Raw genomic sequence first — 26,466 nt, 5'->3', positions numbered from 1 at the left:
TGTCTTAAACGAGTTTGACTAAAAAGGGGGGAATGTAATCAACCCACCCAATTAAAATTGATGTTCATTGGGTGTCTGTCACACACTGACACAAGTTACTCTAACAAACGAGTGCACTAGGCAGCAGCAGAGCGTGTGTTGCAAGTTCAGACATGTTGTGCTGTCATGATTGGTTGATTGATTGATTGCTTGCTTGCTTGCTTGTCGATGCAATAGTAATTACAATCTTTGAGAAAGATATATATATATAATCATAAAAGAATCAATTTCTTTATGATTTAATTTGATTTGATTTAAATTTAATTTATTTTTAAACATTTGGAATAACAATAAAATCAGCATCAATATCACGACAAGTAGTGATTGCATATAATAGTTTTTCCTTCATTACATCGGCCGAACTATAATTTGGTAGGGAGAGGGTAAAGAAACAAGTTTGAGCCTCTGGCAAGTATTCATCTTGATTTTCGTGCATCATAGACATGGCCATTCTTTCACCTTCATTGTATTCGTCGTCATAAAATTGACCAGAATCTCTTAAAAAGACTTGCAACTGGAATTGAATGTTAAATTCGTTTGAAGGTGGTAGACGAGAACGACCCCAAACAAATCTAAGAAAGAGTGTTTGTTCTTCTGAAGAGAATGATTCGAGTGTTTTCCAAAACCATTGTACACGTGGTTCATTTGCAGAGAGACCACAATAGCGAGTATGACGTTTGAGTAATTTGATATCTAGACCTGGCATTCCACATACACTAAGTTCCAATTCTTGCCAAGTAAATATATTCAACAAATGAAGTGGTACAATTAATGATACACCACGTATAATTGCATCCATTTGTAATTTAAATTCATTCATCTTGTATAGCTCGAGTAATCTAGCATATTCAAATCTATTATGCCAAGTTACAGGTATATTTCTACCTTCATGTAATAATTCTACCACTGTATTGTCGATAGATTTGGCTGTAAAAGATTGGAATAAATCACCAAAAGCTTCTTGATCTATTGAATTTCTACTGCTACCGTTATGATTGATCATTTCCAAAATGTTTACTGTATACTTGTCAATTGCTTCCAAATCTTGACGGTCTATTTTGGCAGAAACTAAACTCTTCCAAAAGAGTGAAGGAAAAGAGAGTTCAATACAATTTCTAGTTCTAATGGCAATACCAATTAAACGACCAATAAATTCGTATAGCGCCAATGAATGGGAGGAAGTTTGACTAGAGTTTGGTACCAACTTGTCACGATTAAATGCAACATCTCCTTGAGCATTTTGACATGGCAAAAACAAATTCATTTCCAAACTTGACAATTCAGATACAATTTGTGTCATTGTTTCTCTATATGGTCCTCCTGCATCTCTTGCTCCTTCTCTTTCCAATTTAACTTCCCATGCTCTATCATTAAATCTTAATTTACTTGGTTCCAAATAATAAATTTGTTTAAATGTTTGTATAAATAATGAATCCAACAAGGGTACAGAAGATGAAGAGGAAGAGGATAAATTATTGTTGTTGTTTTGATCTTGAATATTTTGATGACGATTAAGTGAAAGGAATGGTCTTTTACAAAGAGATTGAGAAGGTTTGAGAGAATCCATAAATAATTCCATTTTTTCATCATAAAATAATAATCCTCTTAGACTTGATAATTGATAGGCAATTGACCAATCTTCACATACTCCTCTTTGATCAATATATTGTATAAATGTTTTACAACATTCATTAAAATGTTTTAATATATTAAATCTTAAACCCAATATATATACGTCTTTTAATTCATACAACATTGGATATAATATTAAATATTCTGTAATACAACATTGTTCAAATCTATAGAAAAAAAGAAAATGTTAATAAAATCTAATATTATTATTATTATTATTTCTATTTTCTATTTACATTAATTGAGAAGGAGTTTTTTTTAATTTTTCACAAAGAGTATTAATAAATTTAACCAATTCTAAATCCATATAATGATTCCAAGTAAAAGGATGAGATAATAAATATTCAATTTCTTGATCATATTGAATTTCATTTTCCTTTTGAATTTCTTCATTAAATATTGGTGATACATAAAATCTAAATCCCCATTCTCCTTCACTTGAATCTGAAAAAAATGACCAAATAAATCTATCTCCTTGAATTATTATTGGTTGATTTGGAAACTAAGAAAAAATAAAAATAAATGATTAATAAAAGATTCTATCTTTTTCTTTTCTATTAAATATTTACATCGCCAGTAAAAAAACCTAAATCATCACCACCAGGAGTAGATTTTGAAAACATTAAATAATCTACATAATTTTGAGTTTTTGATTTTTGATCAAATTCAATCTTTAAGCTAGAGGCACGAGGTATTAAAACATTGGCAGTAACACGAACATTTGGAGGATAAGGATGAGGAGAGTCGACGGCCATTTTGTTTCTTGTATCACGAAAAGATTCTTTAATAAATTCTCTAGAGAATCCTTTACCTTGAACCAATCTTCTAATGACACGATAACTTGCAAGTGTACGATAAAACCAAGATTTACTTTCATCTTGATCATTGGTTGGTTGTTGAACAAGATTATTATTAATATATGGATTATTTGTTTGATTTGATTGAAGCAATGTAGTTTGTTGTTGTTGTAATATTTGATTGTTGTGATCAAGATTTAATTCATATTGAATAACCAATTCAATTAATCTTTGGAGGTATTGAGAAATTAAATTGGATTGTTGTTCCAATTTGACCAATTTAAACATTTCCTCGCGGAGATTTTCAATTTTACTATTAATATTGATGGTTTGATTTGAATCTCTTTGTTTTGCCAAGATTCTAGTTAAAAATGTAATGACTTTAAGTTTACGATCAAATGGTTGATTACCATCTATATGAGTCATTAAAAGATCGACAAGATCCAATGAAAATAGATTTGGATATTTGGTTGTAAAAAATGATCCATCCAATTGAAGTATCCAATCCAAAAGAAAACATGCAAATTCAAAACTTGGTCGAGGCAAGAGTGAGATGTCACTTGTTCTAAGTCTAATGGGGGTGACAGTAAATTTAAAACCCCATTCAGAGTTGTTTGAACCTTCATTATGTTGAACCATCCAAAATTGACAAGATTGAACCAGTGTGGGGGCAAATGATTTACCACTATACGATCCAATATAATCTGTACAACATGGATCATAATAAAAACCAAGTCTACCACTACCAGGTTCAGTTGCAGTTCTTGGGTCAAAAACTACCAACAATGCCAATGCACCATCGATACGAATAATCTTTTTAGATTTGGTTCCAATTGGATAGGGGTGGGCAGATTCTTCTACCAATTGTTGAATTGGTTCGTGAGCTGTATCTCGTAGTTGTGCTGCACTTTCTTTTACCAATACTTCTACCAACGAATTGGATGATAGTGTATTGGATTTGGATCTAAATGCTGCACTAGATATACATGCACTATTGATAATTTGTAACCATTCATTCAATTCTTCCTGACTCTTTGCTTGAAATAAATGTGTCTTGTTGGATGCCACGGTAACTTGAAAACAAAATTCCTTTTTAACTGTAAATATAATCTTGGTCGGTTGTTTCATTATATTTACTTGTGTAACTGATACTATATCTCTTAAATCTATTGATCCAATTAATGTCATTGTTGAAGATGCAATTGTATTATTACTACTGTTTTGATTGATTGGATTTGATTTATAATAAAATAATGTATCTCCAGACAGTACAACCCATACTCTTTTCCAAAGTTTTAATATCTTTTGTTGTTTCATTAAAAATCCATTCTTTAATGGTTCATTATTTAATAAAGTAGATGTTGAAATTGACAGTTGTTGTTTTGTTGGTGGTTTATAACTTTTCCATTTAGAATTATTATTAGAAGAAGAAGAAGAAGAAGAAGAAGAAGAAGAATTATTATTATTATTATTAATGATTAAATCTTTGTTGTCTTTACCATCAAGACTACTGTTGAGAGAAGAAATACTTGAAGTTGAAGATGATAATGAATTTAAAAGTTCATTTGATAATTGTTCCAATTCTGATGAAGTACTAGTATTATTATTACTATTATTTCCATTATTATTATTTTCTTGTATCAATAATAAAGTTAATTTTTGTTGTAATAATTGAAGATGATCCATAGTACTATTATTATTAATATTTTTCATTCCACTACTATAAATCATTGAAAGATTATTATTTAATCTAGATTTACCATTGGTTGTACTATTACCAAGTAAAGAGGTGTGAAGAGTCAACTTTAGGATATAGATTAAATTTTTTGCACCACCAAAGGAAGCATAACTAATCTTTTGACTACTTGGTATAGAAACCAATAAAGAGATGAGAGCTTGTCTAGAGAATAAAATGGATAGAGCCAATTCACAAGATGCATCCAAATGAACCAATTGAGATTGAGAATATTTATCAATTGATAACAATGGATGTTTGGATGATTTATCTGTCGAGGGGGGATAGATAAAAATTTCACAACACAACCACCAATCGACTAGTGAAAAGATTTCTTCATCGATAAAGGTTACCAATACTTGTTTATGTTTTTTATCAATCGATTTGATAATTCCAACCTGCCCAATAATACGATCCATTTCAACGGTCCAATTACTTCTACATAGTCCAAGTTTTTCTCTTTTTGCAACCAAAACTGACATTCCAACTTGTAATTCCAACCATGGTATTCTTTTACCTTGAATACCTTCAACAATTTCATCCTCGACAACATTTTCTTCATCTTCTCCTACTGTTGTATCTTCATCTTCTAAATTTGGATTTAGACTTGTCACTGTTGTTGAAGATTTCTTTTCCTTTTTTTCATCTTTTATACTATCCAATGAATCATCTTCATCACCATCCAACATTGCAATTTCATCAAATTCTTCAATATCAATCATATCATTATCATCATCAAATTCTACTTCTGTTATAGTACCATATTCTTCTGATGATTCAATTTGATTATTATTACTATTATTATTATTATTATTTGACTTTTGATTGTTTTGAATGTTTTGATTATTTCCATAAAGAAAAGATTTAAAAGAATTTGAATAAATTCTTTCTTTTAAAAGAAAAGAAAATCTTTCCATTGTATCAATTTTTGGTTCATCAAGGAATTGTATTGGTCTACCAAGTGCAAATTCTACCAATACTGGAACCAACATTTCTTCCAGTGTATATCTTGTACATTCTGAATACTTTAACAATGATCCCATTACTTTCATTGCTCTAGATTTTATAAATAGATAAATATTTCTTTGATTTGTTCTAAATAATAATGATAATTGAGAAGCATTACTATTATTATTATTATTATTATTATTATTATTACTATCGTTATTATTTGTATGTTCCTTTTCATTGATAGTTGGACGAAGGAAAATTGATAATAAATTTATAATGGATGAATGAGGAGGTAGGAATTGAGAGAAATCAATAGTGACTTCAGAGATTGGTTTAATGACACCAAGAGGATGAGTTGTACGATATAGACGATCGATATTTGAATCCAATAGGACGGTTGCTTGATTTGAAAGTTGTGAATAGTCGACAATGGTACCCTTTTCATAGATACCAGCTGCCAATTCAATAGAGACACGTGATCCTGTCCATAATCCATCAAGATGACCTGCCAACAATGTAATAACTGAAAATACAGACAATAGAGATTGTATAGTTGGTCCAACTTTACCACCGTGACTGTCTTTTTGTTGATCTGTTGGTGGTACTTGTACAATGGTTGATGGTAACAATCTAAGACCTTCTTCAATATGACGTTGAATAGCAATACGCCAAGATTCAGTACGAAGCAATAGTCTGACAAGTGAAACTACTTCAGATACATAACACAATGCCATGGATGGGAGGTTTCTTTCTGAAATGGCAGATTCCAAATGGGATGATGTCAAAGATGCAACATCATAGTTGAATGATGCATTGTGTCCAAAGTTGCAAGAAACAGATACACCACTTTCAATCATTACGACCGGTACCAAATCTCCATAGATTACATTTTTAAAGGCAGCACCCAAATACTTTCCATTCTTTGTGAAAAAGATCTTTCCATCTTTACGATTCCATCCACATCCAACAATATCATTTCTAGTAAAAGAGTTTGCATAGGCTCTTGATCTAATAGCTCCCAACCGATGACACAATTTATGTCCATCCTTTCCATTGTATCCATATCCATGTTTCCATTCCTTTAAGGTTTTCAGTTGTGATATCTCCTCTACTGGAAACAATCCAACTACACAATGTGCATTATCACTTTCAATTTTGATTTCAAAATAGAAAATTGGTAATGAATCTGGTATAAATTCATCACTTTTTATAAATACAAAATTGTCAGAGGGATTTGTTGAGAGATTGGTTGGATTTGGTTGGTAGGTGACAGTTCTTGAATCATCTGAAAACCTTGTTGAACCAATGTTGGTTGTTGTTTTTCCATCCCAACAAGTTGGTAAAACAATAGATTTATCGAAGATGGAGAAAAATGAATGAGTTGAATCCAATTTGGTACTATAATTGGAACTAAAGAATAAATTATAGTTGCTACTTGTAATAAAGAATCTTGGATCCAAATATTTTGATGTTTCCAATAAATCACTTGAACATCCCCAATAACTTATTGCTCCAATTATATCAAATAATAATGTCAACAATGATTTTGAATCATTCATTCTTGATATTCCAATATTATTATTAAGATTATTATTATTATTAATAGTATTTTTGTTGGAATTATTATTATTTTGATTATTTTGATTATTTTGATTTTTTAAAATTAATTTTGAAGGAGATGTAAAAGGTAAAATTCTTCTAAATATTCTAAGAGTTAATTTTCTTTGAGATTCATCACCAACTTGTAATATACTATAGAAAATATTAATAAAACTTGGTGAAGTTAATCTTTGTTTAACTGAATTGAAAGCAGAAAGGATATAGAGTAAAGATAGACCTTCTGAAAAGTCATAATTGAATAAACTTCTTTCTCCACCTCGGAGTAATCTACGATTCTTTTGTTGTTGATTATTTGGTGGTGATGTTGATTCTGGTGACGAAGGTGAGTTCATACCACCAAGAGGTAAATCACAACCATACCAATAAGTTTTGTTTTGTTCCGACAGAAACAATAAACTACTTTCTAATTGAGTTTCCATAAAATGGAAAAAAGAGTCTCGCAGTGTATCCAAACTTTTGTTGTTATTGTTGCTAGAAGCTATTTGATTGTCAACACAAATAAGACCAAGGAATTTAAACAATGCTTTGGCAGTTTGTTTTAATTTTTCTCTTTCCATTTTCTCTTCTTCAATCATTGCACTACTACTAAAAAGATTACTTCCTCCACCACTACCAGCACTACCAATTGAACTTGAACTTTGGCTATGTAATAAAATGCCAGCGGGATTTGATCCTGTAGGGTTGGACAGTCCAACTGATGAACTTGACCATAGACCTCCCCAAATAGAATCGGTTGTCATTAAATTATTAATCTTGTTGAAAATATCTATACTAGTCAATAGGTCGGCATCTTCAGATGTAAAGTTTAGAGTAAATGCATCCAATGCATAATATTTGAGTGTATGATCTGAATTGGTATCTTGCAAGAGCATAGCAATATCTTCCATGAGAGCTCTAAAATTCTTTTTAATATCCAAAAGTAATCTACTACCACATCCATAAAGATGATCCAAATAATGAAATGGTGGTGCTCTTCTTCTAACCAATCCACTGTTTCGTAGTGCAGGTCCAATAAAACATAATACTTCTTGTTTCATTGAATGATCAGATGCACAACGTAAAATATCTCTCATTGCTTGTAATCCAATCGATCTTGTAAATGCTCTACTTCTACGCGACACCAATATTCTCTTCATATCTTCCAATGATACATTTGATACTACAAATCTAGTAATCAAATTTAATAATTCTGTTTGTTTTGCATTAAGAGAAGAAGAAGATGAAGAATTATTATTATTATTAATATTATTATTTTCATTTTGATCGATAGCATAATCAAGTTCTAATAAAAACATTGATTTTTCTGTGACTTGATCTGTAATATCCTTATAAATAGTTTCTCTAAGGGTAGCATGAGTTTTAAAATCTACACTACGACGTTTAACAGATTCTTCTTCGGCTGAATTGATGACCACTGTATTATTTAGTACTTGATTTTCTTGATGTTTTTGAATGATTGCATTACGAATTTGGTAAGATGTACGCCAAACATCAATCAATACTTGTGGTGGTTTAATAATACAATCTTTTGGATCGGTATCATTTTCTATAAATTGTCGGTGTTGAATGAGTTCAAATGTAAATTGAATGGCCAATTCACCAAGATTCAAGTGTTTGAGTAGCGATGCAATGACGGCTTGTTGAGCCATTCTAATGGTTCCCTTGGTCACTACAAGCGATGATGCACGTCTTTCACCAGTTACATGTTGCCACATAAAGTCTGACAATGTTTGACTATAAACTTCACCATTTCTACGTGCCAACGATACACAAAATCGTTGAATCGCTCTAGTAGATGGGTTGGTTGAAAATTCAGACGATGGATATGGTTGTGGTTGTGGTTGTGGATGAGGATGTGGATGAGATTGATTACTATTGCTATTATCTTGTTGTGGTGTGCTAAAGAGTACATGTGAAACATACTCTTCTTCACAACCACCACTAAACAGTGCACTCTCGAGAATACTCTTGTTTTGACGTTCGAGTTCAGTGACAGGGTCGCCACTAATCAGACACGATGAAAACCGACCGGCCAAGCAACACATGGTCTTTTCGAGATGAGCAGACCATGGCAGACTAGTCTTGTCACTGTTGGGCATATGACCAATGATATTGCATCTATAGCCCCAGTGAGCGTATGGTGTCTGGGGGTTGATACCACCCGACACAAATTGAAACACGACAGTGTCACCTGGAACCAACACTCTACGTTTGGGCCATTGTGATAGATAGAATTGGTCAAGTGGTTCCTTTGAATCGGCAGACTCGTAAATCTGTAGCATATCCTCGTTTGAACTAGTACAACTACGCTCGTCAAATACAAGTGACAAAAAGACGGCATTGGGAATAGACACCAACTGGCGACTATTCATAAATGGATGGTATGGATGAGGTGATTCACTGATACGAATCGGTCCCTCTACAAATGAACTACGCTTTTGAAGTGGTTGTCTACCAAGTTCGGGTCGATTAAGAAGTTTTGGTAGACGACGATTAACACGATCCACGACTCCAATCAATTGTACAAGTGACGGAAGTAACTCTTTTGCCAACCAAATATGATAACTAAATAAAAAGAGTGAATGGATCAATGAAGGAAGTAAAGCACCAACTACTGAAGACTTGAAATCAGTCAATAGAATCGATTGATGATTACTACGATGTGGTTGTGGGTCTGAATCCAATACTGCCAATAACAGTTCCTTGCACTTGTCCATCAACAATCTACTATAGGCTACAAGAGCTTGACTAGGTGCATCAGTTCCAACGATGGAATTTTCTACACGAAGAATGAGGTCTTTTTGGACTGCCAATAATAGTCGCATCGCCGGTGAACTGTTTGAAAGAGGTGGAGGTGGTGCACTACTATACAATGAGAATCCAAGATGTTGTTGACTGGAATCTTGACGTGACAGCTGTGGAATGGATTGTTTGGGGATGGTAGCCTGTGCTTCTACAATCAAATGAGTTATGATTGGTACAAATAAATTCATTGGGTCAAATGGACGATGTTCACCAGCTCCATTATCTGGTGTTTCCAAATTAAATAAACTAAATGGTGATGGCAATTCTGAGCAAAGTGGAGGCAACGAAAAAAATGATGCATTTGGATGATTTGCCAATAATGATAATACACTATTTAATAACATTGAATATCCTCTATTTTGTTGATTAGATTTCATATTATTTGTCTTGACAGTCGATTGGGTTTGCGTTGATTGATTTTGTCTTTGATTCATAACTTGTTCTAATAAATTAAAAACAAAGTTTGCCTTGTTTAAACTAGTTGGATAGAATAGATCCAAACCAATTGTCAATACTTCACAAGACTCCTCAATGATGGTATGAAATTCGGCAATTTCATTGGTTGATCCTTCAATGCCATCAATGATAAAACCAAGCAACAAATCTCTGAGTTGATGTAAAAAGGTTTGGTCAATGCATTTTAGTAGCGAATCCCTTGATGCATCTTGAACTGGTTGAGTTGAACTTTCCAATGATCGAATGTTGCTCGTCAATCTAAATAAATTGACTTTTAATAACCTCAAACAATAAATGATGCATCTAAGTATATCTATTGTTTTTGGTGATGTAACAGAATATCCAATTCTTAATTGACTTTGATAATGTTTTAAAATTGAATATAATTGTGAAAATGTACTAAAATTTACTTCCACACTTTAAAAAAAAAAAGGAAAAGAAAATTAATAAAAAAGTTTTAATTGTATTTGATATGAGTTATTTTTTGTTTTTTAACCTACCTATAAGATTCATTTAATTTATAAAGATGATGAATAGTTGAAGATTCTTCAGAAGCAGAAGGCATATAATCAACTGCCAAACGAGACAATATACCAAGAATAGTTGATACAACTTGTTTTGGTTCCATACCATAATTATCATCAATTTCAACTACTGATGTATTTATACTTGAATTATTACCTCCAACTTGATTTGATTGACTTTGTTGTTGCGGTTGATTAGTTTGATTCGTTGTTGTTGTTGTTGATGACTTGTTTGAATTTTGTAATTTTACAATTGAAGGGAAATTATGTTTTGGCCCAAAACCTTCATTACCATATTTTCCAATTTCAGATTCACTACTTGAATAATTCCAAACTACATTGTTTAGATAATCATAACAAGAAGCCAAACCAATTGGTTGATTTTCAAGACCATAATTGCCAACCAATGTACCATCACTCAAACTAAATGCTCTACAAACAAATACTTTGGATTCATAAAATATTTCAGATCCCAATGATGGCGGTATCACTACCATTAAATAATGTCCATTTGTATAAAATGATCCAAATTCTAATATCATTGGATTTAATACTAATCCTTCATTTATATCTAAAAAAAAAATATAAAAAAATTAATATTTCTTTTTACTTTTTTTTTTTTTCTATTTTTTTCTATTTACCAGTATCAGGATATCTTAATTCAATTCTTTTAATATGATTAAATTGAGATTGAGGATCATAAATATCAACAATAAATTGTTTGTTATTATAACTATGAAATCTTTGAAGTGAAAGGATATAGAGATAACGACCATCGGTAAACATTGGTGAACGAGTGGTAATTTGATAGTGAGGTGTGAGGAATATACTTTCGTCGACAGTTGATTGAGTAGTTTCCGGACCAAATGGAAGAGTGAGGTTATTTGTACTTGGAAAGGTTCCAGTGCCATCTTGCTTGACACCACCCAACACTTGAAGGTTCATTGCGTCAATTACATAGAGTGAATAGGGTTCGGTCGATGGTGATCGATAGTAAATGTGTGTTCCAATGACTGCCATCCACCCCTTTTCTTTTGGGAACCAATTGGGGTCTCTGGCATAGACACGACCTTGATGTGTCCCATTGTACCCAGTACCAATCTTGGCCAAACCACAAGTATCGTGAATGTAAATGTATTCACCATCCGATGCAATTGTTGCAATATTAGAATTGGGTAATGATAAAAAGGCCAATGAATCATCAGTCTCCTCGGCCATATTATTCCATAAAATTGGCCAAGTTGAAAATAATAAATCTCTTGACAGCGGGCTCAATGGTAAATCTACTTTCCATTGTTCCAATTGTCTTATAAATGGTACAAGTCTTAATGTTGAAATTGAAACATCTATCTTTTCTAAAGATGATGATGATGAATTTGATGAAGGATTATTATTATCGGTTTGTTTTTCAGAAGATTTACGTATACTATTATTACTATTACTATTAATATTATTAATATTATGAGAAGGAGTAATTGGTTGATTAATTTTTTCAGGCATTATAATTAGAGATAGGGAAAAGAGGATAGCACTGAGTGAACCTTGGGAGAGACCCAGTGAGATTAATGATTCCATAGCCTCTCGTTTAACAGTGACCACATTGGTGGCAATGGCCGATAAAAGCCATTTGGTGAGACTATCGATACAATCAATTGGTTCACCGGCCATGGAAAGGGGTGGCAAGTCACGAATCATAGAGTTGAATGATTTAAGAGTTGGCAACGAGATGCGTTGTTCAAAGACTTGTTCTTGCAACGTAGTGATAAACAATCGACACGCTATTCGAATGGATACGGGTGGAGTGTGAACCTTTTTCGTGCGAGTCTTGGCTTTGGAGTGATAGACAGAGTCGTAGAGCTTTTTACGAGCAATCTCTCGTTTAAGTGCCAAATGAATTCTCTTTAGAATGGCCAAACGCTTTTGAAGTAGTGTACTATAGTATGCGGAATTTACATTGGATTGTGTATACAAATCCTCCAACAACAACTGTGTCGTTATTTCGTGCGTATGAAATGGATCTTCATCAATCAAATATACTGGTATTGATTGTCTATTCTTTAATTCTTCATTATATCTTGTATATAAACTATTATTATTAATTAAATTATTTTTTAATTCTTGAGAAGTAGTAGAAGTAGAAGCGGTAGTAGAAGAAGAAGAAGAGGAATTATTATTTTGTTGTGTTGAATTTGTTGTAGTAGAAGTAGAAGTAACAGGAGGAACAGATGATGATGATGATGTATTGGATGAAGTGGATGGAAGAGGATTATTATTATTATTGTTTGGTTGAGTTGTTGAATTTCTATTTCTTGTATTATTATTATTATTATTCTGGTTTGATACTCTATTATTATTATTTACATTTATTGTAGCATTACTACCTGATCTTTGTCTATTACCACTATTATTATTATTATTATTATTTCTATTATTTGATTGATTTGTAGTATTATTATTAGGGACAATAAGATGAGGAAGAGGAGTAGGAGGAGGTTGTGTATTTCCAAGTGACATGGTTGAAGCAGATGTTGGTACTGATGGTTTAGTATTTTGTTCTCTTGGTGTAGATACTTGTTGTTGTTGTTGTTGTTGAGATGAGTTTGGTTGATTCGTTGTTGTAGTTGAATCAGATTTAGAATCACTACTGCCATCTGATTGAAAGATCTCTTCGTCGCCTAGATAGCGATCCTTGTAAGAGGGAAAGAAAGAGTCCTCGAGCAACTCTATCGACTTGAAATGATCGGCATCTCTAAAGTTGGATAATGGCTTGCTTTGCAGCATATAATACTTTTCAATCGTAAATGAATCATTGAATAGATTCTCTTCTGGTATTCCTAACCATACTTTATCATCAACACTAAAAAAATATAGGTAAATAGGTAAATAGGTAAATAGGTAAATATATATATATATATTAGAGGAGGAATAGTATAAAGAGAGAGTGTATCATACCTTGTCAAAGTTAAAGTTCTAGGTGACAGATCAATCCTTTCTTTTGCTAAATGGTTTCCCATGGCTACTACTAAAGAAGACTAGTTTGTTGTATTACTATTACTACACTAAATATTATATTTAAATATATGATTTATAATTGGAGGGTCATTGATCAATCAATAGATATACAAAAAAAAAAAAAATAATAAAGATAAAGATAAACTAACTTTGTGTGTGTTTGGTTGGTTGATTGATGATGATGAATAAAGTGTGTTGTGTGAACTTTTTTTTAATTAAATCAAAAGTGTGTTTGTTTGTTGTACTATCAAGTAATAATAAACGACACTACCTATCTCTCTATCTTTGATGAACTTCTGGTTTAAAGAAACAAACCAAGTATGCTGTTCAAGTTCACCATGGTGGAAAACAGACCTTGTTGCGTGGACCCACTTTTAATGAAAACAAAGATATTTTCATCAATAATATATTTTGGGTTCAAAGATATCCCATTGGCCTAAACACCCAATCGATGAAATTTGGATGATTCAAGATTCGTGTGTTCTATCAACCCTAACCCCATTAATCTAATCGATCAAAACATATACATATACAAATACAAATACAAATAATATTTATTATTATCTCTAGTCATATTTATATAACAAGTTTTTCAAGAATGATGGATGATTAAAAAATAAGTGGAGTAGACCACTTTTATTTATTTTAATAATATTAAAAGAGGAGGATGATGTGTGTGGTTGTTTTCTTCTTCCTCTTCCTCTTCTTCTTTTTTATTTTTTAAATATTTATAATTTAACAAGTTACTTACTTACTTACATACTTGCTAAATTATAATGAAAATAACAGAGAATAAAAAAGGTAGATTAGTACTTGATCACAGTGACAGAGCTAAAGAATGGGGATTAGGATTCATGATATCATTGGTTGGACTGGTACCATTTATCATACATCAGACCGATGAATGGTTCATTTGGTTGGGCAAGTTTATGTTTCTCTTTATGTTTATGCTCATCGGACTGTTGAATGTACGTGACGAGTATCGTGTACTGTTTGACAGTGTGAACAACCGTGTATCGATCGCCTATAGAAACATCATCGAAGTGATCAGAGGTGCTCCTGGCAACGAGATAGTCATCGATCTCGATCGTTGTGCATCGTGTGTCATTGTCGAAGAGTTGCATCAAAAGAAGAAACTGTTCAAGTTGGCTCTCAATACCGTCGATAACCTAGACATCAAGCTCACCGACACACTCTACTTTAAGCGTGAAATGGCAACTGACCTACTCAAACCAATCAATACTTGGCTCAGTCAAAACAATACACCAAGAAAACCTTTACCAAAGAACAAAGTTGTCTATTCTGATGAAGAAGATTCAGATGAAGAGAATGGAGCTCAACAAGAACATCCAAATATTAGAAATAGATCAACTACTAAAAAAGTTACCTAAACAAACAAACAAACAAAATAAATAGAAGTATTTGTAATAATAATAATAATAAATAACAAACAAACAAATAAACAAACAAATAATATTAATATTATTTATTTCTCAACATCCACAACGGTTGCCATCCATCTTTGGTAACATTGTATTGTACAATACTAATATTAACAATATTGTTGGCGCCAAGTTTTAAAAACATGAATTTCATCTCAATTCACCTATCTTTGTTTGTCTTTGCTTTGCTCAGCAGTGTGTTTTATAAATAGTCATTCATTTTAAGTTGTAGAGTTAGTTAGTTAGTTAGTTAATAGTAGTTTATAAAAGATGGCACAAAAGACAGATTCACATTCAGTTACTAAACGTCTACAGTCCGAGTTGATGGGTCTTATGGTATGTTAGAGATAGAGAGATGTAGATACATCTTGCTTGATCAATATTAATATCATTACTTTTGTTTGTTTGTTTGATTGATTGATTGATCGATTGATCTATTTCTTGTTTGATTCTTTCTTTTTAGATGGCAGGAATAACAGGAATATCAGCATTCCCAAATAGTGATAATATATTTAATTGGGTGGGAACGATTCAAGGAGCATCAGGAACAGTGTATGAGAATTTAGAGTACAAGATGTCATTGCAATTCCCAACCGATTATCCATTCAAGCCACCTGTTGTCAAGTTTGAGACTGCTTGTTTCCACCCCAACGTCGATGTACAGGGTAACATCTGTCTCGATATTCTCAAAGACAAGTGGACACCAGTCTACAATGTCAGAACGCTGCTACTGTCCATCCAATCATTGTTGGGTGAACCAAACAATGAATCACCTCTAAACTCTTATGCCGCCTCTATCTGGGACAACCAAGTCGAATACAAAAAGGTATTGTTGAAAAAGTACCAAGAAGCTACCGGTCGTACCATCACCGACACTTCTTCCACCTCCAATACCACCTCTACTCCTTCAATCACTGTATAAACAAAAACAAAATAACAAATCAAAAACAACCGACACCAAACCGATACGTATAGTTATATATAACTAAAACAATTATAATAATAATAATTAATCAATCATCCCCATCCATAATTAATTAATTTAATAATCACCATTACTTCAGTGTAAATTGTGTGATAGATACATTAATATTAATAATTAATATCTTTTATCCCCCAAATTAAATAAATAAATAAATAATATTATTTGTTGATCATTTTGCAAAAACATCTAGATTCATCAAATAATAATACATCCGATGACGACGACAATCCAAAACAAAAAAGATGGGGGAATTGGATCGATGGCGTTGACATGAGCTTTTTTTTGTTTTTTTTAATGAAGCACCAATCATTAGATTTTTTTGCACCCCTTTGCTTTCAACCCCCTCTTTGACCTCTTTAGCTTTGCTACCCTTAGTTTTTTCATTGTACTCTCTCTTAGCACACACACAAACATAAACTACTATATATATATACTATCTATCTTTATCTACCTACATTTGTACATTATTTATTTATTATTTGTTATTATTTATTATTTATTTAAAGAAAGAGAAAAGAATAGAGTATTATAATAGAGTATTGTGTGTAAATGACACCAAAACCTACTACATCTTTAGAGATGATAAATAACAACAATAATAATACAAGTAGTAGTAGTAAGAATGAAGAGAATGGATCAACACAACAACAACAACAACAGTCACCAAAGTTAAATTCAAGTACTGATAGTAGTAGTGGAGATGAAGAATTGAAACAAATCTACAAGACAAAGAAACTAGAGTTTCATGCATTGGCACAATCTAAAAAGTATGATCGATCGTTGTTGGTCTTGGAAAAGAAAGGATTGGTCAAGGAGATATCTGCCAAGTTTCAGACACCCGACACTGCATCGTTTACAAAGATCAACCCTCATACACATCAATCGATCGTCGAACGAATCGCATACCTCAAAAAGGAGAATGAACGCAAAAAGGCAGACTTTGAAATGACCCGTCGAGAGCGTGTCATTCAACTAGACGACATTGAATTGTCAAGTACTCAAGATGAACTACGTGAACGTCTCTATGGTCGTAAAAAGGATGATGTCATAACTGTTTCCTCTATTCTCAATTCCTCCTCTTCTACTTCTTCACCAAACAACACTACGAGTTCTACTACACCATGGAAAAAGAATGATTCAGGTGATTCAAATGCTGCTGCTGCTGTAGTTAGTACAACTATAAGTACTACTACTTCAAGTACTAGTACTACTTCTTCGTCAAAAGCAAGTAGTAAGATTATTGGTAGACGTAGACGTGATGATAAATCATTACCATCGTTTAAAGAGGCAAATACATTTAATCTACAAAACTATTTATCAGTGTCGCCTGTTGCGGTGGTGGCCAAACCCACTCTACCACCTCTTGCCATTTCATCCGACTGTAAACAATATCTCAAAAATATCATCCTTTCCAACACTGGCAAGGAGATTGTATCCATAGAACACTTTTCATCATCTACTCCTGATCGTTCAAACAACCAATCATCCTCTTCTTCCTCTTCCAACTCTTCATTCTTGTCTTCATCACCACCAGTTGGTTCTTCTTCTTCTTCATCGATGATGATGATGAATACAACAACAGCACTTAGAATGAAAGCTCTTCAAGCATCTTTCCAAATTCAATTCATCCTTCCAAATCAATCATCAGTCTCTTTACCATGTAAAGGAAATGAAACAGTTGAATCTGTCAAAGAGAAATTAATGCAAGTTTTGGAATCACAACGTATTCAACTTTCAAAACAACAACAACAACAATCACAACAATCACAACAATCTCTATCACCAGATACAAAAGACAACAACAACAACAACAATGGTACAGTTAAAATTAAAAAATTTGAATCAGATTCTTATTTAATTATGGATATTGAAAATCGTCCTTTGGAAAAATCTCTTTCTCTGTAAATATTCAAATAATAATTTATACATTTCTTTTTTTATACTTATTATTTTAACCTTTTACCAGTAACAAATGTGAATATATATTAGAAAAAAGAGCAAGATCATTAATACCAAAATTAAAATTGGTAGAAAAATCAAATTATTATGATGCACATCCAAAGGAGGAGTTGTCGGGAGCAGATTATGAAATTATAACAAAGATTTTACCAAAATCAACTAGTTGGAAAGGTGAAGAAGTAGATTCGTTTAGAAGAGTTGCTGCAAGATTAAGATATGATCTGTTGGGTGATATCAAAGGTGCAGTTTGTCATTCACTCTCTGTTAGACTTTCACCTTTACCTTTACCTTTTGTTCCTGGAAAAATATTAATTTCTGTATTTTTACCTATACTTCAAGTTACTAAAACTTTAGAATTGGAAAGTATGTGTAATATATAAATATATTTTAAATAGTTTACTAATATATTTATTTATTTATTTCTTTTTATAGGCGGAGAAACAGCAGATTTATTTTTAGAAAGATTATTTTTTAAAAATTATTCAAAACATTTACCAAATGTAACATCTAGTGATTTTATATTAAAAGTAATGGGATGTTCAGATTATGTTCATGGTCCTCATGACCTTAAAACATTTGAATATATTCGTAAATGTATATTACAAGGAACTAAAACTCAACTAGTATTAATTCAACGTCCAAAAATTGAATTGGATGTTCCACCTTTTAAGCAAAGATTTAATGTAAATATAAAAAGATAATATAAACCCAAATAGATATATTTTTTACTTAATTATTTCTTTATCTTTTAGTTTGCACCAGAATTACCAATTAATTTTGAAGTTGGACAATATTCATCAAAATCATTACATTGGGAAGATTTGACACATATATTGATTAGAGATATAAAGAAACCATTAAAGATTAAGGTTTTGGGTGCATATAATATTCCAACATCCTATTTAAACAAGGATGATGATAATATCTCAGTCATTGTATCCATGTCACTTTATCATGGTTTGGAATGTTTGGGCCAAACATCTACTGGCATTGAACCAATCATCCCACCTTCATTCTTTAATAATAATAATGTATCATTAAATTCATCATCCTCTTCTTCTCCTCCTACTTTACTACATACAAATAGTAGTTTATCTTTAAAAGATCTAGATACTAATAATAATAATCAAAATAATAACAATACTAATAATAATAATGTACAATCAAATTCTTCACTATCATCATCTACTTCATCTACAAATATTTCAACACTTAATGTTCAATGGAATGAACAGGTTATTTTTACAAATATGGATTATTCCAATTTACCAAAAGAGACTCGACTTTGCATTAGTTTGTATGCAACTAAATCCTCTTCTTCCTCTACAACTTCATCCTCATCTTCATCATCTTCTTCTTCATCGACTAATAACAACAATGAAATGGAACCAGATTTAAAGAAAGATTTCCCAATTGGATGGGTTAACCTTACATTGTGTGATTACAACTATCAACTTCGAAATGGTATACTAGAGTTAAAGTTGTGGCCAGATGATGTAGCCAATCCAATAGCAACGTGTGTTGCCAACTCTCAGAGCTCGACTGCCGTCTCGCTGTTTATAGAGTTTGAGCAATTTGCATTGCCAGTCATCTTTCCTTCCATCAATCATCATGTACCCAATGTTGAACCACCTACCATCAACTCAAAGGACATGCGTGACTTTTTCGAGTATGTTATCAAACTCGATCCATTGTCAGAGATGGCACACGAAAAGTACCAACAATTGTGGGCACTTCGTCACTATGCCATGTTGTTCCCACAGGTACTTCCACGTCTCATGCTCAGTGTACCATGGAACAACCCAGCCTGTGTCGACGAGATTCACTCGTTTATTGACCGTTGGCCACGTCTCAAGGCGTACGATGCACTCGAGCTACTCGACGCCAAACATGCTGACAGAAACGTACGCGAGTATGCTGTTAGCTGTCTCGATGACTTGCCCGAAGAAGAGTTGCTCGACATTTTACTACAACTCATTCAGATTCTAAAGGTCGAGCCGTACCATGACAATATGTTGGCACGGTTCCTCCTCCGCAAGGCCATTCTCAACCGCTCGATTGGTCATTCATTCTTTTGGTACCTCAAGTCAGACTTGCATGTCGAAGGTGTTGCTGAGCGATTCGGACTTTACCTCGAGTCGTATTTACACTCGTGTGGTACGCACCGTCAGGAGTTGCTGCGTCAAATACAGGTGATTGACGGATTGACCGAAGTTGCCAAAAAGATCAAACCTCTTAAAGACCAGGATCGTCGCGAGGTGATGATCAGGGAACTCGAGGCATTTGACTGGCCCAAGCGATTCCAGATCACACTCAACCCACGCTTTGAATCAAACGGACTTATCACGAGCAAGTGCAAGTATATGGATTCAAAGAAACTACCACTTAAACTGTCGTTTACCAATATTGATATGGGTGCCGAACCCATTGAAATCATCTTCAAGGTTGGTGACGATTTGCGTCAAGACATGTTGACACTACAAATGATCCGTTTGATGGATAAACTCTGGCAAAAGGAGGGACTCGATCTCAAGCTCTCGCCATACGGCTGTATTGCTACTGGCGACATGATTGGCATGATCGAGGTCGTTCTCAACTCTGAAACAACCGCGCGTATCCAAAAAACGGCTGGTGGCGCGACCGCCGCCTTTAAGCTCGACCCACTTGCCAACTGGCTGCACGAGCACAACAAGACCGACGCCGAGTACCAAAAGGCCGTCGACACGTTTATCCTCTCGTGTGCCGGGTACTGTGTGGCCACCTATGTGCTCGGTATTGGTGATCGTCACAACGACAATCTCATGTGCACCAAGTTGGGACGTCTCTTCCACATTGATTTTGGTCATTTCCTTGGCAACTACAAGAAAAAGTTTGGATTCAAAAGAGAACGTGCTCCATTTGTCTTTACACCCGATTTCTGTTATGTCATGGGTGGCAAGGAGAGTCCCAAGTTTGTACAGTTTGTAAACTATTGCTGCACAGCCTACAACATTCTCAGAAGACACGCCAAACTCTTTATGAACCTCTTTGCCATGATGGTCTCTACAGGTATCCCCGAACTTCAATCCATGGACGATTTAAATTATCTTCAAGAATCATTCTCGTTGGAATTGAGTGATGAAAAGGCTCGTGAAAAATTCATTGGTCTAATCCATGAAAGTTTAACTACCAAAACAACTCAAGTTAATAATTATGTTCATTTATTAGTTCATTAAACTTTGAAATTTAAAATCAAAACAAATAATCAAAACAAATATAACAAAATATAAAATAAAAACTACTCTCTCTTATTTATTTAAATTATCAGATTCTATTTTGATTTTTTGTTGAATATAATTGATTATATGATCTTTTAAAGATTGGAAATTGTCACCTTTGAATGCACTAATTTCTAAATATTCACAACCATTTTCTTGTGCAAATGTTTGCCCTTGTTCAAATGATACTACTCTTTTATCTGATAGATCCAATTTATTACCAATAATTAGAATATTGGGAGTGACACAATTAACATTGGCTTGTTGTTTTTGTTGTTGTGTCACCGCACTCAACCAATTTAAAGATAAATTTGTAAATGAAGTCAAAGATGTTATATCATAAACCATAAAGATGAAATCTGATCCACGATAATATGGTGTTGGTAATCTATTTACAAATCTTTCTTGTCCCATCTAAATGAATAAAATGAATAAATTAATAAATGATAATAATAGGTTGGTTTAGTTTTACATACAGTATCCCAAAGACAAACCTTAATTTGATAATCATTGATTGGAAGTATGAGATTAGAGAATTCTGAACATCTCGGTTCATAAGTTTCAGATACTGCTTCACCAGCAAGTCTTCTCTCTATCGTTGTCTTTCCACTATCCAAATCTCCAACCAATATTAATTTAAAGTTGGTTCTACCTTTGAATAGAGTACTACCAAAATAATTCTTTTCCTTTAGGATTCTTGTTTGTTCTTGTTCTTTATTCAACCAACCACCAAAACAACTCATTTCTTCTTCTTATTCTTTCTTTTAGTTGTTAAATGATCACCATTATTTTTATGTTGTGTTAATAAGCATGCTTGCTTTTGACCTGTGCAATTGTGTCATTTTTGATGATCTTGATTTTTACAATTTAATTTAATTTATTATTATTTATTAATTCCATATTCTTAATTTTATTGTTCATTCATTTTTTGTTGAATGTAATTAGTTAGATGGTCTTTAATAGATTGACAATTATCACCTTTGAATGCACTAATCTCTAGATACTGTAAACCTTTTTGATTGGCAAATTTTTGTGCTTGTTCAAATGTGATGGCTCTCTCTCTTCCAGAAGACCCATCTTTGACTAGATCTAATTTATTACCAATAATGAGGATATTGGGTGTGACTGTACTTATTTGTGGTTGTTGTGCTGCAGCTAACCAACCAACCAAATTGGTAAATGAAACATTTGATGTAATATCATAGACGACAAAGATGAAATCTGCTGATCTATAATAGGCTGTTGGAAGTTTACCACATCTTTCTTGTCCAAGCTATAAAAGATAGATAGATATGTTAGCACAACAACAAAAACAACAACAAATATTATTAACTTTTAATATAATACATACAGAATCAAAAAAATGAACATTAACCTCTTGTTTGTTTATATTGAGTGTAAGATTTGAGTGACCTGCATATCTACCTCCGGGAGCATTATTTACTGGTTGACCAGTTAATTGTTTCTCTATTGTTGATTTACCAGTATCAATATCACCTGCTATTGCCACCTTGAATAGAGTTCTACCTTTGAATTGTGGACTACCATAATAATTCTTTTCCTTTGGAATTTGTTCAACTTGATCTTTTGTACTTTTACTCATTTCTTCTTTCGTTTAGTTGTTGCTTATGCTTGCTTTTACAATCAATTGATTGACAATAGATTTGATGATGTTTTAAAACATCATGGTTTTATTCTCTATGAATATAAATATCTCTTTTTTGAAGAAATGGATGATCTTTTGAAAGCAAGACATCTTTATTTATTTTCCAAGACCCTCCTCCCTCTCTTCTTCAATGATAATTTTTTGTTGAATATAATCTATCATATAATCATTTATAGATTGACAATTGTCACCTTTGAAAGCACTAATTTCAAAGTATTGACAACCTCTTTCGTTGGCAAATGATTGTGCTTGTTCAAATGTTATGGATCTCTCTTTGCCTTGTTCGCTATTGACTAGATCCAATTTATTGCCAATGATGATAATGTTTGGTGGGTCAGTCTCTTGAGATTGATATTTGTGTATAGAGTCGAACCAAATTGACAAACTAGACATTAAACTCTTTGATGAACCAACAATGTTATAAACCAATAATACAAAATCTGCTCCTCTATAATATGATGGTGGAATACTATTAAATTTTTCTTGTCCTGCCTATTAAATATCATTAAATATATAAATAAATACCCATACAAGTATATACTTGTTAGTGATATTGATATCCAAAAGTTATAATCTATCTATTTATCGATGTATAAATAGACATACAGTATCCCAAACAGCAATCGTTTTTTGTTGTTGACTATTATTATTTAATACAAGTTGGAATTGAGAGAATATTGAAGTGTAATCAATTCTATCGACTGGTTGACCAGATAATCGTTTCTCTAGTGTTGATTTTCCTGCATCAAGATCACCGAGTAAAATCAACTTGAACATTGATCTATCTTTAAACGAAGATTTACAACCATCTATACCACCAAAGTGTTGATTGTTTTGATTTGTTCTAATTCGATCTATTTGCTTGGTTGATAATGTACAATCTACACAAACCATTATTTCTTCTTCTTCTTCTTCTTTCTATCTTTTAAATTATGAATTGACCATGATCATTAGGTTTTACTGTTTAAATGAATGAGTTTTTCAAGAGAGAATCTCAAGTAGTTTTAGAAAACAGAGAGAGTCATCCCAAAGGTATTGTTTTATTATATTTTATTATTATTTAATTATTTATTAATTCCTTTTGTTCTTCAATTTTTTGTTTAATATTATTATATAAATGATCATGAAGTAATTCAAAGTTTTGACCATTGACGGCACTGACTGCGAAATAACTACATCCTTTTTCTTGTGCAAACGATTCAGCTTTTTCAAATGATGTTATTGATCCATCTTTGAAAAAGCTGAATCGTTGCACAAGGTCTAATTTGTTTCCAATGATAACAACACTACTTGTTTTAGGATCAAGGAGTGGATTTTGTTCAATATGTTCTTTATAGGAATCATATAAATATGATTGATTTGAACCATTTAAATCATAAACCAAAAATACAAAATCTGCTCCTCTATAAAATAATGGTGGATGTGTACTTTTAAATCTTGCTTGTCCAGACTTTAAATGAATATTATAATTAATATTTTTAAACATAATAAATATTGTAAAGATACCTTTTGTTTACATACATCACCATTCCAAATCAAAATGTTAACTGGTAATTGATCTATATGTATTGTGATCTTTGAAAAATCAATGCCAATGGTAGGAGTTGTATATGGAGCATTGATAGGTTTGCCAATTAATCTATCTACAATCGTTGATTTTCCAACATTTGGACTACCAACCAATATAACCTTGTAAGATGTTTGAATCTTGCCCTTGTATGGGTGGACCAATAAGTCGTTTTGTCTTTGTTGATAATCATTATTAGGACAACAATTCATTCTTTCCAACAAAAAGAGATTATTTGTTTGGTTTGGTTTGTTTTTTTTTTTGAAATGATTGTGAAACAGAGAATCCTTTTGATCCTCTCTCTCTTTTTTTTTTTTTGTTGATTTTTTTTACATTTAATTTAATTTTTTATTATTATTTCCAATTTTGTATTATATATATAAAAGTAAACAATTCGATTTGTTTTGATTTGATTTGTTTTGTTTTGATTTTTTTTCTTTTTTTTTTTGATTTACTTCCATAATTTGTTGAGAGACATGTTTTGTTCGGAATCCTTCTTCATGACCTTTGATACAGCCATTTCAAAATCTTCTTGACTGACATGGATTCTTCTTTCTCTGAGAGCATACATACCAGCCTCAGTACAAACAGCCTTGATTTCTGCACCAGAAGCACCATTCATCTTGTCTGAAATCTTTTTAAGGTTAATACCTCTTGTCAAATTCATTTTTCTTGAATGAATCTTTACAATATCCAAACGTCCCTAAAAAATAAATAAATAAATAAAAAAGAATAATAAATGATTAATATTATTTCATTCATATTTTCTATTTTTTTTTCTTTTTTTTTCCTATTCCTTACAGCATCACCTGGATTTGGGAATTCAATCTTTCTATCAATTCTACCTGGACGAAGAAGAGCTGGATCCAAAATATCAATACGATTGGTACACATTAAAACCTTGATATTCTTTGTGCTTTCAAAACCATCCAATTGATTCAATAATTCCAACATTGTTCTTTGTACTTCACTATCACTGCTACCAGATCCACTTTCAATTCTAGATGAACCAATAGAATCAATTTCATCCATAAAAATAATACTTGGTGCATGTTCTCTAAAAAAATTAAAATAAATAAACAAATATTAAGAAAGTAAGTAAGTTTTTCTAATACTATTATTATTCTTTGTTTCTATTTACCTAGCCATAATAAATAATTCTCTAACCATACGAGAACCTTCACCAATATATTTTTGAACCAATTCTGAACCAGAAACTCTAATAAATGTACAATCTGTGTGATGAGCGACGGCACGAGCCAACAAAGTCTTGCCGGTACCTGGTGGGCCATATAATAATACACCTTTTGGTTGAGCGATACCAAGACTTTCAAACAACTCTGGATGTTTGATTGGCAACTCTATAACCTCTTTAATCTCTTTAATCTGCTTGTCCAAACCACCGACCATATCATAGGTAGAGTCTGGTATCTTTTCGACCTTCATCAAACTGACCAATGGATCGATCTTGTTTGGTAGGATACGATGAAGTGTGTAGGATTCGTGCTTTAAAGCAGCTCTGGTGGATGGAGTGAGTTTGGAGACATCGATCGATGGGTCGATATCTACGACAAACTTTCCTTCTGGGTTGACCTTGACCAACACCTTGTTTCTACCCATCAACTTTACAACCTCTGCTACATGCGAACCTGGATTAGTAAGCAATTGAAGCTCCTCTTTAAGCATTCTAACACGATTATTTAATTCATTTCTCTGTGCTTCCAATCTTCTAAGATCTTGTGACTTTTCATTTACTCTAATCTCTAATTCTTCAATCTTTGATACATAATATGATTTAATTCCTTTTGTTTCATCTCTTGTCATTTCTAAAATTTAAATTATATTATCTCTCTCTATCTTGTCTTATCTTTTTTATATATATAAAGGTTATTATATAATAACTTTCTCTTGTTTTTTAAATTAAATTAACATTGATCATCAATCTTTCACCTTTTGTGTGTTGAACATCAACTTTTTTTTTTTTTTCTATTTTTTTAATTTTTTTTTTTTTTGATTAAT

At 32.4% G+C, this 26,466-nt stretch overlaps 9 protein-coding genes across 9 annotated transcripts; 3 read left to right on the top strand and 6 right to left on the bottom strand.

The window, feature by feature from the left end:
* Positions 1 to 310: 310 nt before the first annotated feature.
* On the bottom strand, positions 311 to 14,145 carry DFA_11889 (putative ubiquitin-protein ligase; the record flags this gene model as incomplete). Its single annotated transcript, XM_004350782.1, has 6 exons — positions 311 to 1,838; positions 1,908 to 2,173; positions 2,241 to 10,452; positions 10,536 to 11,130; positions 11,201 to 13,416; positions 14,117 to 14,145. 6 exons carry the CDS (start codon positions 14,143 to 14,145, stop codon positions 311 to 313), a joined length of 12,846 nt encoding a protein of 4,281 aa, XP_004350833.1.
* A 202-nt stretch (positions 14,146 to 14,347) lies between these two features.
* Positions 14,348 to 14,962, top strand: DFA_11888 (uncharacterized protein; the record flags this gene model as incomplete). Its single annotated transcript, XM_004350781.1, has 1 exon — positions 14,348 to 14,962. One exon carries the CDS (start codon positions 14,348 to 14,350, stop codon positions 14,960 to 14,962), a length of 615 nt encoding a protein of 204 aa, XP_004350832.1.
* Positions 14,963 to 15,283: 321 nt separating this feature from the next.
* ube2c (ubiquitin-conjugating enzyme E2) lies at positions 15,284 to 15,935 on the top strand (the record flags this gene model as incomplete). The annotated part of the gene is made up of 2 exons (XM_004350780.1): positions 15,284 to 15,349; positions 15,477 to 15,935. The coding sequence occupies 2 exons, from the start codon at positions 15,284 to 15,286 to the stop codon at positions 15,933 to 15,935; spliced, it is 525 nt and encodes a 174-aa protein (XP_004350831.1).
* Positions 15,936 to 16,547: 612 nt separating this feature from the next.
* pikA (phosphatidylinositol-4,5-diphosphate 3-kinase) lies at positions 16,548 to 21,172 on the top strand (the record flags this gene model as incomplete). Its single annotated transcript, XM_004350779.1, has 4 exons — positions 16,548 to 17,899; positions 17,965 to 18,320; positions 18,390 to 18,640; positions 18,710 to 21,172. The coding sequence occupies 4 exons, from the start codon at positions 16,548 to 16,550 to the stop codon at positions 21,170 to 21,172; spliced, it is 4,422 nt and encodes a 1,473-aa protein (XP_004350830.1).
* A 72-nt stretch (positions 21,173 to 21,244) lies between these two features.
* On the bottom strand, positions 21,245 to 21,957 carry DFA_11885 (uncharacterized protein; the record flags this gene model as incomplete). Its single annotated transcript, XM_004350778.1, has 2 exons — positions 21,245 to 21,628; positions 21,691 to 21,957. 2 exons carry the CDS (start codon positions 21,955 to 21,957, stop codon positions 21,245 to 21,247), a joined length of 651 nt encoding a protein of 216 aa, XP_004350829.1.
* Positions 21,958 to 22,124: 167 nt separating this feature from the next.
* On the bottom strand, positions 22,125 to 22,817 carry DFA_11884 (uncharacterized protein; the record flags this gene model as incomplete). The annotated part of the gene is made up of 2 exons (XM_004350777.1): positions 22,125 to 22,487; positions 22,566 to 22,817. The coding sequence occupies 2 exons, from the start codon at positions 22,815 to 22,817 to the stop codon at positions 22,125 to 22,127; spliced, it is 615 nt and encodes a 204-aa protein (XP_004350828.1).
* Positions 22,818 to 22,976: 159 nt separating this feature from the next.
* On the bottom strand, positions 22,977 to 23,774 carry DFA_11883 (uncharacterized protein; the record flags this gene model as incomplete). Its single annotated transcript, XM_004350776.1, has 2 exons — positions 22,977 to 23,372; positions 23,487 to 23,774. The coding sequence occupies 2 exons, from the start codon at positions 23,772 to 23,774 to the stop codon at positions 22,977 to 22,979; spliced, it is 684 nt and encodes a 227-aa protein (XP_004350827.1).
* Positions 23,775 to 23,940: 166 nt separating this feature from the next.
* Positions 23,941 to 24,659, bottom strand: DFA_11882 (uncharacterized protein; the record flags this gene model as incomplete). Its single annotated transcript, XM_004350775.1, has 2 exons — positions 23,941 to 24,330; positions 24,402 to 24,659. The coding sequence occupies 2 exons, from the start codon at positions 24,657 to 24,659 to the stop codon at positions 23,941 to 23,943; spliced, it is 648 nt and encodes a 215-aa protein (XP_004350826.1).
* A 239-nt stretch (positions 24,660 to 24,898) lies between these two features.
* On the bottom strand, positions 24,899 to 26,271 carry psmC5 (26S proteasome subunit ATPase 5; the record flags this gene model as incomplete). The annotated part of the gene is made up of 3 exons (XM_004350774.1): positions 24,899 to 25,150; positions 25,249 to 25,504; positions 25,589 to 26,271. The coding sequence occupies 3 exons, from the start codon at positions 26,269 to 26,271 to the stop codon at positions 24,899 to 24,901; spliced, it is 1,191 nt and encodes a 396-aa protein (XP_004350825.1).
* Between the last annotated feature and the right edge of the window lie 195 nt (positions 26,272 to 26,466).

This window comes from Cavenderia fasciculata, assembly GCF_000203815.1.
Source record: "Cavenderia fasciculata unplaced genomic scaffold Scf_EUAJFUG02HR96I-5, whole genome shotgun sequence".
In the NCBI taxonomy this organism is placed as follows: Eukaryota; Evosea; class Eumycetozoa; order Acytosteliales; family Cavenderiaceae; genus Cavenderia; species Cavenderia fasciculata.
This window is presented reverse-complemented; position numbering and strand designations above follow the sequence as displayed.